Source organism: Hypomesus nipponensis, chromosome 14, assembly GCF_054491055.1.
Source record: "Hypomesus nipponensis isolate SF chromosome 14, ASM5449105v1, whole genome shotgun sequence".
Taxonomy (NCBI): domain Eukaryota; kingdom Metazoa; phylum Chordata; class Actinopteri; order Osmeriformes; family Osmeridae; genus Hypomesus; species Hypomesus nipponensis.
The window spans coordinates 5,352,484-5,367,780 of record NC_140374.1 but is presented as its reverse complement, the minus strand read 5'-3'; the positions used below and the strand labels follow the sequence as shown (position 1 = coordinate 5,367,780).

The window sequence follows — 15,297 nt, the reverse complement described above, 5'->3', positions numbered from 1 at the left end:
TGGGGTCTGTAGAGGACTGCTGGGGTCTGTAGAGATCTGCTGGGGTCTGTAGAGGTCTGCTAGGGTCTGTAGAGTTCTGCTGGGGTCTGTAGAGTTCTGCTGGGGTCTGTAGAGGACTGCTGGGGTCTGTAGAGATCTGCTGGGGTCTGTAGAGGACTGCTGGGGTCTGTAGAGATCTGCTGGGGTCTGTAGAGGACTGCTGTTATCAGGGTCTGGTACAGCTCACCCCAGCAGGTCTGGTACAGCCACCCCAGCAGGTCTGGCACTGAGCAGTGTGGTAGCCTGGACAGGAGCCAAGCCTCTAATGCTGGAGCTGTTTACTTTCTCTGGAAGTAGACATCAGTCATCCTCACAGAGCAGGCAGATAACCTGTTTACTTTAATTAACACTCAAGCCCTAAGAATCCCCTGTGAGGAACTAGACTCTCACTAGAAATCCACCGACCAGAAATACCCTCTTTCTCGAACTGCGGACCTACTCTTTATCTACAACTGCACTGACCACAACTGACACCACATTTACTGATACTGTCTGTCTCTGCACTGGCCTGTGTGTGTGTGTGTGTGGTTTGGCCTGGTCCCCGGGTATGGCGTGTGTGTGTGTGTGTGTCTGGGCCTGGCCTGATCCCCAGGGACTGGTGTGTGTTTAATCTAGTCGTTCTCCCCTCATCAAAGAGGAGGGAGCGAGGGAAGGGGAAGGCAGAGGAAGTGGAGAGAGAGAGATGTCACTAATGCCGGGACAAAGTACCCTGTGTCACCACCCTGCTCTCCATGCCAATGCAGATTACTGATAATCAACTCAGACACTGGGTCACTCTGTCCGTCCTCGGGCCTCTCTCTCTTTCACTTTCCAGTTTTCTCTTCATCTCTTTCTCGTTCTTTTTCCCTCTCTTCTTTTCTTTCAGTGTGTTTTCCCCTCTCTCTCCCTCCCACTGACCTGGTGTCTCTCTCTCTCTCTCACTCTCTCTCTCTCTCTCTCTCTCTGAGACATGGTCAGCAGTGTCATGCTAGCCACAGGAAGAGTGTAGGAGGGCGAGATAGAGAGACAAAAGTAACTTGGTATTATTGTGTTGAGTTTGTGTGTGTCTCTGCACCGGGTTTTTCCAGGCACGTTTGGAAGCCGTGACACACACTTTCCTCCCCTGTCCTGATCTCTGCACAGGAAGACAGGGCGATGGGGCAGGCTAGATTAGCTCAACCGGATGTGTCCAGGGGGGTTTCTGTCAGACCTGGAGCCTGGAACCACTCGCCCCCTCCACCAACGGGCTGTGACCGGGACGTGAAACTGGAGCGGGGCTGACTCAGAGCTCTCTTCATACACAACACACAGTTGCTTAGCTGGCAACCATGTATGCGGATCCAGGAGATAATGCTTTAACGATCTGTTACATTTACATTTAGTCATTTAGCAGACGCTCTTATCCAGAGCGACTTACAGTAAGTACAGGGACATTCCCCCCGAGGCTGATTACTAGCCTGACTCCCTCACCGCTCAGCCACTTGACTCCCTGACTCCCTGACTCCCTTGACTCCCTTGACTCCCTGACTCCCTGACACAGTTAGGAGAGGAACACCGTGGAAAGGGCCAACATGGCTCACCCACAACACAACGGCGACGTCATCGCTGGTAAATGACTGGCTTTGAGTAGCAACGCCTTCATCAGTGAGACACAGTCCAGAAATCAGCTGTCCTCTTTGGTTGACGGCGCTGATCTGTCTCCTGAGTGGTTTCCCGGGCCGGGGGGGGGGGGGGGGTGTCGGGGGTCAGATTACACCAGCTGAAGGAGCTCTGGGGGCTTAGACGCGGCCCCTGGCTGTGTGTGCGACCGCTAAAGCCTTCCCCCCACCTTGGCGCTCCCAGGAGTGTAACGGTGTGCTTCTTCCCCCTCCCGTCTCCCCAGGGAGTCCCTCGAGGGCGGTGTCCACCATGTCGCTGTCCGTGCGGCCCTCACGCAGGGTGATCGCGCGCTCCATCACTAGGAGCCAGTCCTTCGCTGGGGTCAACTCCTACGACAAGCCCTACCGGTAAGAACACAGACACGCACACGCAGAGACACATACACACGTTACAGGACGACAGACACACACAGCCTCACACACGCACACACAGACACCCAGATCCAAACTCAGACCGAGTGCGTGCTCAGCGGTTCCACCTGACAGGATGTCCTCTGATGTGAACTTCCCGTGTCTGGTACTGTTGACGTCTCAGCTGTGCTTCAAACACGGTTGTCATGGCCACGCCTCATACAGACAGACATGCTGTTATTGTGTTTTTCCCTGCGTGTGTTTCTGTGTCCCTGCGTGTGTATGTGTGTCCCTATATCAGTGTATGTGTGTGTGTGTGTGTCTGTATTTGTCCCTGTGTGTGTATATGTGTATGCACAGTACGTCCCTGGGCGCCGCGCGTCACAGTACGTCCCTGGGTGTGTGGGTGCAGTGTTCTCGGTGAGGGACCCACCAGGAGAACCAAAGTCACAGACCACAGAGAGACCGATCTGATCTGATGATGCCGTTTCAGGAACCTATCAGTGTTCAGCACCCCGGGCCTGAGCAGGAAGCCGTCCAGAGCCAGCAGGATGTTCACCCTGTCCACCAAGTCCCCGCCCCCTAAGGTGCCCCAGCCTGAGAGGCTGGACGAGGTCTACGAGGCTCTGAAGAGAGGCCTGCAGTGAGTCCACACACACACATGTACACACACATAGAAATACACACACACATATTTACACTCTGAAGAGAGGCCTGCAGTGAGTCCACACACGCAGACACATGATAGGTGTGTGTGTGTGTGTGCGCGTGTGTCCAGGTCATACCTGCAGGTGCACCAGCTGGAGCTGGAAGGACTGAGCAGACAGATGAGGGAGTCCAAGAGGAACTCCAGGCTGGTAGGTCACCACGCCAACGCCTCACCGCAGGGACCCGGGTTCGAAACCGGCCCGGGCCTTTTCCCTGTGTGTCCTTCCCTCCTCTCTTTCTCTTGTTTACATTCCCTGTCTCTACACTGTCTCTGTCCAAAATAAAGCAGAATGCCCTAAAAAGTCACTAAAATAATAACCATGTCCTTGTTTGTCCTCTCAGGGCTTTCTGTATGAGCTGGACAAGGTGAGTAAGACCCACTCATCTGTAGAACCCACTACAGAACCACAGTAGAACCACAACAGAACCACAGTAGAACCCTCAGGACTGTTATAGCTCAAAACAAACGCAATCAATAGATATGATAAATATAGCCTCTGACCTGATGTGTGTGTGTGCGTGTGTCCTCTACAGCAAGTGAAGGTGATCGAGAGGTTCATGAGAAAACTGGAGTTTCATCTCAGCAAGGTGTGTCTTCTTTATGCGTGTGTGTGTGTGTGTGTGTGTCCAGACAGAGGGACAAACTGGTTTGGGGTCCAGCAGCTAAATACACACTGCAGTGGGGGAGACCACTGACATTACAGCTCTGAGTTCTCAAAACAAGACATGTGGAGGCCTGTTTTCACGCACACACACACACACACACACACACACACACACACGCACAGTGTGTTTTGTCATGGTTCAGTGGCGGGGGTATGGCCTCAGGCTAGTTTGACATTCCAGAGCCTTTAGTTAGCCCTAACTCTGCTGGTTTCACTTCTCTTATTTACCCCCCCCCCCCCCTGTCTCCCCCCTCTGACCCCCCCCCCTCTGACCCCCCCCTCTGTCTCCCCCCTCTGACCCCCCCTCTGACCCCCCCCCTCTGACCCCCCCCTCTGTCCTCCCCCCTCTGACCCCCCCCTCTGACCCCCCCTCTGACCCCCCCCCTCTGACCCCCCCCTCTGTCCTCCCCCCTCTGACCCCCCCCTCTGACCCCCCCCTCTGACCCCCCCCTCTGTCCTCCCCCCTCTGACCCCCCCTCTGTCCTCCCCCCTCTGTCTCCCCTCCTCTGTCTCCCCTCCTCTGTCTCTCCCCCTCTGTCCTCCCCCCCTCTGTCTCTCCCCCTCTGTCCTCCCCCCTCTGTCTCCCCCGTCTGTCTCCCCCACACCTCCTCCCCCTCTTGACCTCTCTATCTCTCTCTGAGGTAAACAGCTGCAGGTCATTTGTATAAAATGTGATGATAAATGCAACTTTACTGCCCGGCCCCTCCCCTTCCTGCTAACGGAACTGTCCTAGTACTTATAGTACAGTCCTAGTACTTATAGTACAGTCCTGGTGCATGAGAGGAGATAGGAGGAATATTATCTTCACATTACATCTGCTGGACGAGGCTGCACATTTGTACAAATCAAGGAAATTCAGGAATCTTCCTTCTCTGACTCTCTCCACCTCCTCCCCCTCTTCCTCCTTCCCCCCTCCTCCCCCTTTTCCTCCTGCTGCAGTAAAACTTTAAAAGGCAGGATTTTGTTTATGTTTCTTTCACCCCCTGGGGAGCAACGGCGTCTCTGTGGCCAGTGTGTGTGTGTACATGTGTGTCTTTCTGTGTGTGTCTGTACATGTTTGTGTACGTGTGTGTGTGTGTGTGTGCGTGCATTTATGTGTATATGCATGTTTGGGGTACAGCCACATGTGTTTATGTTTACATTCACATGTGCCATATACAATACGAGTGTCATAGAATGCAGTGTGTGAGTGTGTATATATGTGTATCTTGGCACATGAATGTGTGTGTGTGTGTGTGAGCTTTAGAAATGAGACTGTAAAAACCCCTCAGGCTGCTCTCTTCTGCATTGCAGAGGATTTGGTACCTTCCTCTCAGTCGTTCCCTTCTCCTCTGCCCCTCTCCCTGTCCTACTATACTCTCCCTGTTCTCTCCCCCTCTCCCTGTCCTTTCCTTCCCTGCCCCCCTCCCCCTCTCTGCCCCCCCCCTCCTTCCCCCCCCACCCCCCCTTGCTCCACAGGGGTCTAGTTAGTTCTGCTTTAATCAGCGTGTCCCGGTGGAAATGCATTCTGGGAATAACAGGCTCAGTTGGAGATCTGCTGAGCTCTGCTCAACGTCCTGGTCAGAATTTGACCTCTGACCTTGCCCTGACTTAAATACTTGTAAGTGCTGATCCCTCAATTCGGTTACCTCCTTACCTGGAGGAGTGGAGGAGAGGAGAGGGGTCGCTGGTTCATTAAAGAGGAATTGTTGAGTCGTTCAGTCTTGGTACCCTGCCGAGGGCGTTTGAGGGACTTGATCCTGGATTGCCGTTGGGTGTGTTTGTGTGTGTGTGTGGTTTCTTTGTGTGGAAACTGGACCTAGGGCACCTGCTGGGGGGGGGGGGGGGTTACAGTGGAGGGCTGAGGGGGGGGGGGGTTACAGTGGAGGGCTGGGGGGGGGGGGGTACAGTGGAGGACTGGAGGGCAGGAGCAGAGAGTGTTGTGGTGAGAAGTGGGCCATAGTGTGAGTTGTGTCTTAAGGGGGGGATGGAGGAACTGATGGAGGGGGAGGAGAGAGAGAGGTGGAGAGTTTTTTTTTTCTCTGTGAATGAATCTCGACTTAGAGCCATGTGGTTGTGCGCTGATTCAGAAAAAAAGGGACAACAGACACACACACACACACACCTCTCTGACCTGGATAGACAGAGGCATGTTGTGGAGGAGGTGAATGAAAGTTTAATAGGAGGATGTAGACAGAGTGATCTCATGTGTCTGTGTTGTCTTTGAGTGTTGGGGGAGGGGGAGGTGGTCTGCATGTCAGCGGCTTAGTTGGCGTGTATGACAGAGAGAGTGGGGAAGGGGGGGGAGAGGGAGACGGGGAAGGAGAGGGTGGCAGAGAAAGAAAGAGAGAGAGAGGTTAACAAGAAGGAAGTGACATACAGCCATTTAGTGTTGTTGGGCTAACCCTTGTTGGGCTAATGTGTGTGTGTGTGTGTGTGTGTGTGTGTGTGTGTGTGGGGTCAGATCGAGGAGCTGTATGAGGCCTACTGTCTCCAGCGGCGTCTGAGGGATGGAGCCAACAAGATGGTGAAGGCCTACACCTCCTCCTCCCCTGGCAGCAAGGAGGCCAGGGAGAGCCTGTCTGAGGCCAACAAGGGCTACAAGGAATACACCGAGGTGAGGGGGGGAGGAGAGGAGGAGGGGAGGAGGGGAGAGTAAAGGAGGGGAGGACATGTTCTCTGTGAAAAATCTCGCCCCCCTTCTTCCCCCCCCCCCCTCTCTCTCTCCCTCTCTCTGACCGTCTCTGTAATAAACAATAACAATTACAATAACAGCTGTGTTTAGAACATTATGTTTGGCTTGTTGAGTATGTCTCACAACTCTCCCTCTGTCCCTCCCTCCCTCCCTCCATCTAGAACATGTGCATGCTGGAGAGTGAGCTTGAGAACCAGTTGGGGGAGTTCCATGTCAAGATGAAGGGTGAGAAGATTCTCTCTCCTTACCCTCCTCATCCACTCCTCATCCCCTTCTCATCCCCTCCCTTTGCCCTTCACCTGTCCTCTAAAAGACTACAGGTTTGTTGTGGGGCCTGTTTGGTGTGTGAGTATGTGTGTGGGGTTTGTGTGTGGGTAACAGGTGTCTCTGTGTTGCAGGCTTGGCAGGATTTGCAAGACTTTGTGCTGGAGACCAGTATGAGGTGAGCTGTTTTATTTCTTTCATCTCCCTCCCCCTTCCCTCTGTCTCTCCATTATTCTCTCACCTGTCCTGTGCCCTACACTGCCTTATCCCGTGGGAAACTCCTTGGGTATTTTCAATTACTGTTGCTGAGTCGATGACAAAGAGAGCTTTATGTAGGGTAACACACAGCTGAGCTGGACTTCCAATATGTAGTGTTAATAGTAGCAGACAGTAGCAGGTACTGTGTACATCCCTGCGTTACAGCAGACAAGATTCTAAAAAAGTACAAATAAATGTCAAATGTACATGAAAAATACAAGACAAATACAAAAAAGGGCTTTCAACGGAGTAACACAGGGTACAGTCACAAATGGACTAACAATGGAATGCAGGTGAAACCGATGGAGACTGAGGGGAACAGGTTGGCGCCGGGCGCCCTGTGTCGTGAGGCCTGCTTTGACTCGTGCTGTGTTGCAGATCTTCATGAAGTACGGGCGGCAGCGCTGGAAGCTGCGGGGCAGGATCGAGATCAACGCCAAGCAGGTGTGGGACAGCGAGGACATGGTCTTCCTGCCGCTTATCACGGACTTCCTTTCCATCAAGGTAGGGAGGAGGGAGACGTGTGTGTACACGCGCACACACACTCACACCAACCGCAGAACAGCACCGCAGCGATCCTGCTGACTCCTAACGGATGCTTCCCCGGTCTCTTAGGTGACGGAGCTGAAGAGCCTAGCCAATCACGTGGTGGTAGGAAGCGTTTCCTGTGAGACCAAGGATCTGTTTGCTGCTCTGCCTCAGACGGTGGCTGTGGACATCAACGACCTGGGCACCATCAAGCTGAGCCTGGAGGTCACCTGGAGGTGAGTCACACAAGCAGCCAGCCAAGCCAGCATGTCAGTGAGTCAGTCAGCCAGCCAAACAGTCAGCCAGTCAGTCAGCCAGTCAGCCAGTCAATGCGTGAGGCCCTCGATTCCTGATGAATGTAGTGGTCCCTCACAGCAGAAAATATTAATGTATCGGCTCTTCTCTCTCTCTCTCTCTCTCTCTCTCTCTCTCTCTCTCTCTCTCTCTCTCTCTCTCTCTCTCTCTCTCTCTCTCTCTCTCTCTCTCTCTCTCTCTCTCTCTCTCTCTCTCTCTCTCTCTCTCTCTCTCTCTCTCTCTCTCTCTCTCTCTCTCTCTCTCTCTCTCTCTCTCTCTCTCTCTCTCTCTCTCTCTCTCTCTCTCTCTCTCTCTCTCTCTCTCTCTCTCTCTCTCTCTCTCTCTCTCTCTCTCTCTCTCTCTCTCTCTCTCTCTCTCTCTCTCTCTCTCTCTCTCTCTCTCTCTCTCTCTCTCTCTCTCTCTCAGTCCGTTTGAGAAGGATGACCTGGTGTCGGCAGCGAGCACGGTCAACAAGCCTCCATCTGTCAACAAGCGTTTCTCCACCTACAACCAGAGTCCGCCTGACACCCCGTCGCTACGGGAACAGGCCTTCTATGTGAGTCTCACACCCACCAGCCATACATACGGACGGATCGTCCATGCCCATACATGGACGTACATGAATGGACATGTCCACACACGCGTGTCCATATATAGATCGATCCATACCCATATATGGACATAGGGATCCTGTGTAGATCCCCCCCCTTCTCACCAGCCTCATTCCTTGTAATCTGTAGATCAGTGTTGTTGTAGTGTCTTCAGGACAGGTGGGAACAGACCCCCCAGGTCATGGAGATGACGGGAGGATGATTCATACAGGCGCTGTCTAGTCTAGGAGTGTGTGATGCTGTCTGGGAGTGTGCGTGTGCAGTTGTAGATAAGTGTGTGGGGAGTGAATGTGGTGTTGTCTAGAAGTGTTTGTGGTGTCGTTTTCAACGTGGGTGTGTAGTTCTAGATAGTTTGTATGTGCGTATAGCAGTTGGAGACAGTGTGTGTATAGTGTGTGTGTGTGTAGTTGTAGACAGTGTTTGTGTGTAGTTGTAGACAGTGTGTGTCTGTGTGTGTGTGTTTGTGTGTAGTTGTAGACAGCGTGTGTGTGTATACTGTGTGTGTGTATAGTGTGTGTAGTTGTACACAGTGTGTGTGTGTATAGTGTGTGTGTGTGTAGTTGTAGACAGTGCGAGTGGTCCAGTCTGAGGCGGTGTCATGTGCTCCGCCTGGTTGTGACGTGTCTCCGTCTCTGTCCCTGCCGCCCGTGGGACTGTGACCCCCCTAACAGCCGTCCCTGCGCAGCATGTCGTCCAAGCAGCGCTGGTCCCTGCTAGACGTGTTTCGTGACACGCTGGCAGAGCGCCTGTCTCAGAGCTGCTCCTGCAGCGACGTCTCGTCCACGCGGCCCGGGAACATGACCTACTCCGTAAGTCCCAACTCTGGGGTTCTAGGCCTGGGTAGAACCCCAGGTAGAGTTTGTAGAGCTGGTCCACGTCCCTGTAGTTCCTGTAGAACCCTGTGGGTAGAATACGGGGAACATAGAACCTAGTAGAACACAGAGAACATAGAAGCTCACCCTGTAGAAGTTCTGGAACACAGCAGGAATCCTGCCATGGAAGATCTGGTGTCAAACAGGGCAGCCCAACCCTGTTCCTGGAGGAACACCATCCTGTACGTTTTCATTCCAACCCCGGTCGCATCAAACATGATCCGGCTTGTTAATCAGCTAATTAATAGCACCAGGTGCGCTGGATAAGGGTTGACAAGACGACAGCATGGTAACCTCCCAGGAAGACGATTGTTCTTGATGTGTTGGTGACGCAGCGGTAGCTGAAGCAGTGATTAGCGTGCACAGGACAGTAAGGCCTGTTGTCGGTTGTGTCCTGGTGTTTGTTGGTGTGATTCAGACTGCTAGACCCTGGCCAGCCTACCTCTGGGAGGTGGTGTTGCTGCTGTGGACCAGTCGGCCTGAATGCTCCATAACAGCCATGGTCAGGGGAGAGGAGGAGGCTGGGTTAGGCGTGGTTCTGTGGGCATGTGCAAAAACCTGTACAAGTAAACATGTGATTTGATTTGGATTCTGATTAGGGAGTGTGTGAGACAGGTTTGCTTGTGATTAAGGAGTGTGAGACAGGCCTGGCCCCGGGCCAGTCTGGCGGTCTGTTCTGGAACACAGTTCCCGGCTTCTGCCTGGCCTGGCCTCCTCTGGACATCACATCTCAATTCAACAGTGTCTCAGTTACATGAGAAGCATCTGTTTCCATCCAGACCAGGATAAGGGGAAAGGATCTTTCTGTCTGCCCAGTCTCCTGTTCTCACATATTGTGATCCCACATCTGTCAAACCTCTCACCTTCTCTAATAGCGTGCAATGTTATAGTCTGTTGACATGATCTCTCTCTTTCTCCTTCCACCCCCTCACCTCACCTTACCTCACTTCCACACCCACCCTCCCTCCCTCCCTCCCTCCTTCCCCCTCACCTCCTTTTCCACCCTCCCTCCCTTCCTCCCTCCCCCTCACCTCACCTCATCTCCCTCCCCCTCCCCTCCCCTTCCGCCCTCCCTCCCACCCCCTCACCTCACATCCCCCACCCTCCCTCCCTCCCCCTCACCTCCCTCCCTCCTACCCCCTCACCTCCCCACCCTCCTCCTCCCCCTCTAGAACATGCTGCGTCGCCACGAGGAGGCGGAAGGCGGCACGGCGTGGTCCAACTCCTCCGAGTCCTCGGACGACTCCTCCTCCCCGCAGCCGTCGCTGGGCACGAGACACGCCCACAAGACGCTGGTGGCCCCCGAGCTGCAGGCCGCCGCCCCCTCCATCCACATCTCCTTCTCCCCGCGAGACTCCGCCTGCTCCACCCCCGCCCCCGTCCAATCGGAAGACCAGGGGGGGGAGCCGGACGCCGTGGCGGGCGGCGGCGAGGAGGACGCCGGGAAGGGGGCGGTGCCAAACGGCCACGCCCGCTACTCGCGCTCGCTCAGCCACATCAGCGAGAGCAGCGTGGACGGGGCCTTGACGGACAGGGCGGCCGGCGAATCGGTGGAGCCGTCGGAGGTGACGTCGCTGCTCTCCGGGATCTCCGTCAACGACATTGAGATGGAGATGCCAGCCAGGTCGGAGCTGATGCCGGTTAAGATGGCCGTTCCCCCCAGGGAGGGAGGGACGCCGGCAGCAGAGACTCGTTCGCAGGGCTCAGGGTCTCCGCGCATGGAGGGCCTGGGGAAAAACATACCGCCCAGGGGAGAGAAGAGAGAGCCAAGCCCCTCTCCCAGCAGGACTGGGCCTGTGGAGGCCAAGCTAGACTCACACACACACTCAGACACACACGCACCCACACAGACGCCCCAACATGCCCATGAACCAGAAGAGGGAGCCCAGACGTACAGGGCCCACCTGGTGTTGGTGGAGGCCGTGGAGAAGCCTGGGGCTGGAGTAGAGACTGTGTCTAGTCAGGGTGAGGGTCAGCAGGCTGTAGACAGTGGGGTTGAAGAGGCCCTGGGGGCTGTGGTTTCCTCCCTGGATGATTACAGAGGACAGTTCCCTGAACTGCAGCTGCTGGAACAAGAACTACGACTTTTGGAGAACATGCTGACTGTGAGTTACGGTTCTGTCCTCCTGTTTCTGTTTGTGTGTGTGTGTTTACTTTTAATGTTGTAAGAGATTTCCTTTCATTTGTTTTCCTTTCCTCCATTAAACAGCTGCTAGGGTGTTTTGTGCAATGACCACCACCCAGTGCAAGCTCCAGTTGATAAGATAGAGAAGAAGGGAGCGAGAGGGAGGGGGGGGGGGAGGGAGAGGGGGGAGAGAGAGGGGGAGAGAGAGAGGGAGGAGAGAGAGAGGGAGGAGAGAGAGGGAGAGGGAGGAGAGAGAGAGGGAGAAGGAGGAGAGAGAGAGAGAGACGGAGGGGAGAGAGGGGGAGGGGAGAGAGAGAGGGAGGGGAGAGAGAGAGGGAGAGAGAGAGGGAGAGAGAGAGGGGAGAGAGAGAGGGAGAGAGAGAGGGGAGAGAGAGGGGAGAGAGAGTCAGTGAGGGAGAGAGTCAGTGAGGGAGGGGGAGGGGGAGAGAGAGAGGGGGGAGAGAGGGGGGAGAGAGGGAGGAGAGAGGGAGGAGAGAGAGAGAGAGGGGAGAGAGGGAGAGAGGGGAGAGAGAGGCGGGGGGGTTAGCTAGCTTTCAGTCTTCCCAGAATACACCATCTCCCCAGGCGTTGGAGGAGGGAACAGGGTGGGACTTCCTGTCCCTCAGATTTAAAGTTTAAGTCCCACAATGCACTGGTAGATGTGAGGGAGATCAGTGCTATCCCTGGGCATCTGCCTGCACACACACACACATACTCAAACCGTGAGATAAATCAACTCCATAACAAGATTGCATGTATGCGTGCTTGTGTGTGTTTGTGAGAGCAGGGTCGTAGTCAGAGCCGTACCTCGAGTGTCAGTCTGACTGTGGAGACGGCTCTGGGCAGCTTTGACTTCCTCAACACCTCCGACCTGGAGGAGGAGGAGGAGGAGGAGGAGGAAGAGGGTGAAGGGAAGAGGAACAGGACTGACAGGTCAGTGTCTCCAGCCTCACTTGTTAATACACTCACCCAGATCCCTCAAACAGCCTCGGGTGTCCACTAAAACATTGTGCAAGCCAACGAGCAAAGCGATGCAACCGTTGTGCTATACCGCCACCTGGTGGAGAGTTTCAGCAGCACATCTCCATGCCAGAGTTGTAAACGGTACCAAGGCTTAGAGAACATTCGCTGGGAGGTGATATGGATGTTTTCAAGGCTCTGATGGGGTTGTTGTTGTTGCTGTGCAGTGCTGGCCACAGCGCCCCCTGCGGTCCTGGGGAGGAGAGTGGGGGGGAAGACGAGGGGTGTGAGGAGAGAGGCTGGGACGCCCCCTCCTCCCCCCTGACTACAGGCTGCCCTGCTCTAGACCGCACCCTGGTGGTGCACCTGAAGAACTGCAGCGCACAGCTGCTGGTGAGACCACACGCACTTACGCTCGCGCGGATGTACGCAACACTCACACACCGCACACACACGCACTCCTCCCTCCCCATATTGAGGTTTAGCTGTTCAAACACGGAATTGAACGCACAGATACAAGGTAAGGTTTAGAGACGGGTCAGAAACACGACTCAGATAGCTGTCCCTTTACTCCACTTGTGTGGACCTGTGTGTTATGGTGCTGCATGTGTGTCATGATCCTGAGGGATGGTGTGTGATGATGTGTCTGTGTGTGTGTGTATGTGTGTAGCGTCTGGGGACGTTCGGCCCTCTGCGTTGCGGTGAGATGTACGCTCTGGACCGTCTCCTGAGAGAGGCCCGCGTCCTCGAGCTCATACGACGCGTCGCCAAGGAAACGCCTGGGGCCGTCACCCAATCAGAGGAAGGTGAGGTCATCGACCGGTCTGAACTCCACATAGAGGGTTAGAGGATTGATTGAGTTTGAAATTCAGGAGAGATCCCAATGTCATACACCTGTCTAGAGGTGTTACACAACAGTCAGGACACATCAGCAAATTGTGGACTGGTTTGTGTCTATTTTATGCCTGCTACCGTCTCTTGGTTTAGCTGGCATCACCTTGTGTGGACTGGCAGACCTCAACCACCCCCAAGGACTGACTGTATCTGAAACCCAAACAGGCATGCAAGGACAGCCTAGTCAACCTGACCTCTGAGTGCTCAGGGCCGATAAGAGGTCCTCTCAGAGTTAGCTGGAACAGTCCTGGAACAGCTAATGGGAAATTGGCCTGGATAGTTAAATGTGGCACATTTACATGATGGACACGAGGATATTACGTGATTATGAAGTGAAATAACAAAACGCTCATGTCAAGGGCATAGGTGTGTTTTCAAATGTTTCATTGTTTCAAATGTGGGTGGGACAGATTTTTTTTTTACTCACTGAGGATGTGGCTGTGAAATATAACTTTATTCATAAAAAAGTGCGTTGGAGAGGGGGTCATCTCTCACTTATGTATATTGAAACCTCGACACCCCTGGCTCCTAAACGAACATAAACATCCGTCCCTGTGTTTTGCCCCCCGTATCTGTGGAGCAGTGGTTCCCCAGCTCGAGCAGTGCCAAGGGGCGGCGTTGCTATGGCAGCAGTGCACAGAGCAGGGCCGGGTGTACAGCGTTTCCACGGAGACCTTTCTGGCAGCCCTGGCCAAGACCTACGCCTGCAAACTGCCGGACAGAGCCTCAGGCATGGCCGACACAGGTGAACACGTTTGCTGACTCTGCTGACTTTGTTCAATCGTAGTAAAGATATATTATGTTGAAAGAATGTTGTATGGGGACTTCTTGGGGGCTCTTGTGTGTGTGTGTGTGTGTGCTTACTTTGTGCGTGTGTGGGCCTAGTGTTTTTGCGGTTGGTGGAGAGGATCCTGGAGCGCCGGTTGCCACGGCGAGGGGGCGGAGCCTCCGTGGACATGTTGACGTTGTTCCAGTTCTGGAGCTACTTGGAGGCTGAGGGGGTCAGCGAGATGGACACACACGTCTGTGAGCTGGCAGAGGAGGGTGAGACACTCATACACGCTGACACGCACACACACACACCATCTGTGAGCTGGAAGATGAGGGTGGCACGCGCACGTTGTTCCCTCGGAAACTACAGACTTGAGCCTCACCGCTTAATGCGCGTACCACGTTGGCTAAAGCCTCACCACAGACGCCCGGGTTCAAATCCACGCCTGCATCCCGCATGTCTCTTCAGCGTCTCTCTTCACTGCGTCCGTCCCATTCAAACAGAAACAGAAAAGTGGCCTCTGTCACTCCATGTTCCATGAGCTCCTCCTCTTCCTCCCCCTCCCCCAGTGTGGCTGGTCCAGAGCCTGCAGGCGTGTGAACAGGAAGCCCTGGTGCGGGCGCTGCGGAGGCCTCCAGAGAGCAGTCTGAAGAGGGAGGGGATCCACGCCGTGGCCCGGCTGCTCAGGGACCCCAGGGCCAAGGTCTCCACCTCGGCCAGCTCCCTGCTCCGCAGCCTGGCCGACCAGCCCCGACACAGAGAGAGGGTGAGGAAATAAAGTGTGTATACGTCTCTGTCCTCCCCCAGAACCAGAGAGAGGTAAAGGTGTTTCTGTGTGTGTGTGTGTGTGTGTGTGTGAGAGACAGAGAGAGACAGAGGGTGTGAGTGTTCAGATGTAACTGTCTCCATGCATGTGTGTCGCCCTGCCCCCCAGGCCCTGGTCAGCTGTCTGGAGCTCCTGGAGGAGGAGAGTGTGGAGACCAGAGTGTGTGGCTGCAAGGCCTTGGCCTGCCTCAAGGTGGGTCTGAACACAGCACCTCCCCTAGTGAAGCACACAGTACAGGAACACACCACCTCCCCTAGTGAAGCACACAGTACAGGAACACACCACCTCCCCTAGTGAAGCACACAGTACAGGAACACACCACCTCCCCTAGTGAAGCACACAGTACAGGAACACACTACCTCCCTTAGTGAAGCACACTGTACAGGAACACACCACCTCCCCTAGTGAAGCACACAGTACAGGAACACACCACCTCCCCTAGTGAAGCACACAGTACAGGAACACACTACCTCCCTTAGTGAAGCACACTGTACAGGAACACACCACCTCCCCTAGTGAAGCACACAGTACAGGAACACACCACCTCCCTTAGTGAAGCACACAGTACAGGAACACACCACCTTCACTAGTGAATCACACAGTACAGGAACACACCACCTTCACTAGTGAATCACACAGTACAGGAACACACCACCTCCCTTAGTGAAGCACACAGTACAGGAACACACCACCTCCCCTAGTGAATCACACAGTACAGGAACACACCACCTCCCTTAGTGAAGCACACAGTACAGGAACACACCACCTCCCCTAGTGAAGCACACAGTACAGGAACACACCACCTCCCCTAGTGAAGCA

At 54.5% G+C, this 15,297-nt stretch overlaps 1 protein-coding gene across 2 annotated transcripts in view; it reads left to right on the top strand.

The window, feature by feature from the left end:
* The window catches only part of ripor1 (RHO family interacting cell polarization regulator 1), a 30,822-nt gene that overhangs the window by 12,567 nt on the left and 2,958 nt on the right, over nt 1–15,297 (top strand). For both annotated transcript variants that reach the window (XM_084673101.1, XM_084673100.1), the window contains exons 2-20: nt 1,901–2,024; nt 2,521–2,670; nt 2,806–2,884; nt 3,078–3,101; nt 3,270–3,323; nt 5,844–5,996; nt 6,236–6,299; nt 6,473–6,516; nt 6,975–7,100; nt 7,212–7,360; nt 7,845–7,974; nt 10,074–11,006; nt 11,814–11,959; nt 12,214–12,379; nt 12,657–12,792; nt 13,464–13,625; nt 13,766–13,924; nt 14,222–14,418; nt 14,587–14,670. In XM_084673101.1, coding sequence (XP_084529227.1) covers nt 1,927–2,024; nt 2,521–2,670; nt 2,806–2,884; nt 3,078–3,101; nt 3,270–3,323; nt 5,844–5,996; nt 6,236–6,299; nt 6,473–6,516; nt 6,975–7,100; nt 7,212–7,360; nt 7,845–7,974; nt 10,074–11,006; nt 11,814–11,959; nt 12,214–12,379; nt 12,657–12,792; nt 13,464–13,625; nt 13,766–13,924; nt 14,222–14,418; nt 14,587–14,670 — 3,054 coding nt within the window. In that variant the 5' untranslated portion in view covers nt 1,901–1,926. The remainder of the gene's footprint in view (nt 1–1,900; nt 2,025–2,520; nt 2,671–2,805; nt 2,885–3,077; nt 3,102–3,269; nt 3,324–5,843; nt 5,997–6,235; nt 6,300–6,472; nt 6,517–6,974; nt 7,101–7,211; nt 7,361–7,844; nt 7,975–10,073; nt 11,007–11,813; nt 11,960–12,213; nt 12,380–12,656; nt 12,793–13,463; nt 13,626–13,765; nt 13,925–14,221; nt 14,419–14,586; nt 14,671–15,297) is intronic.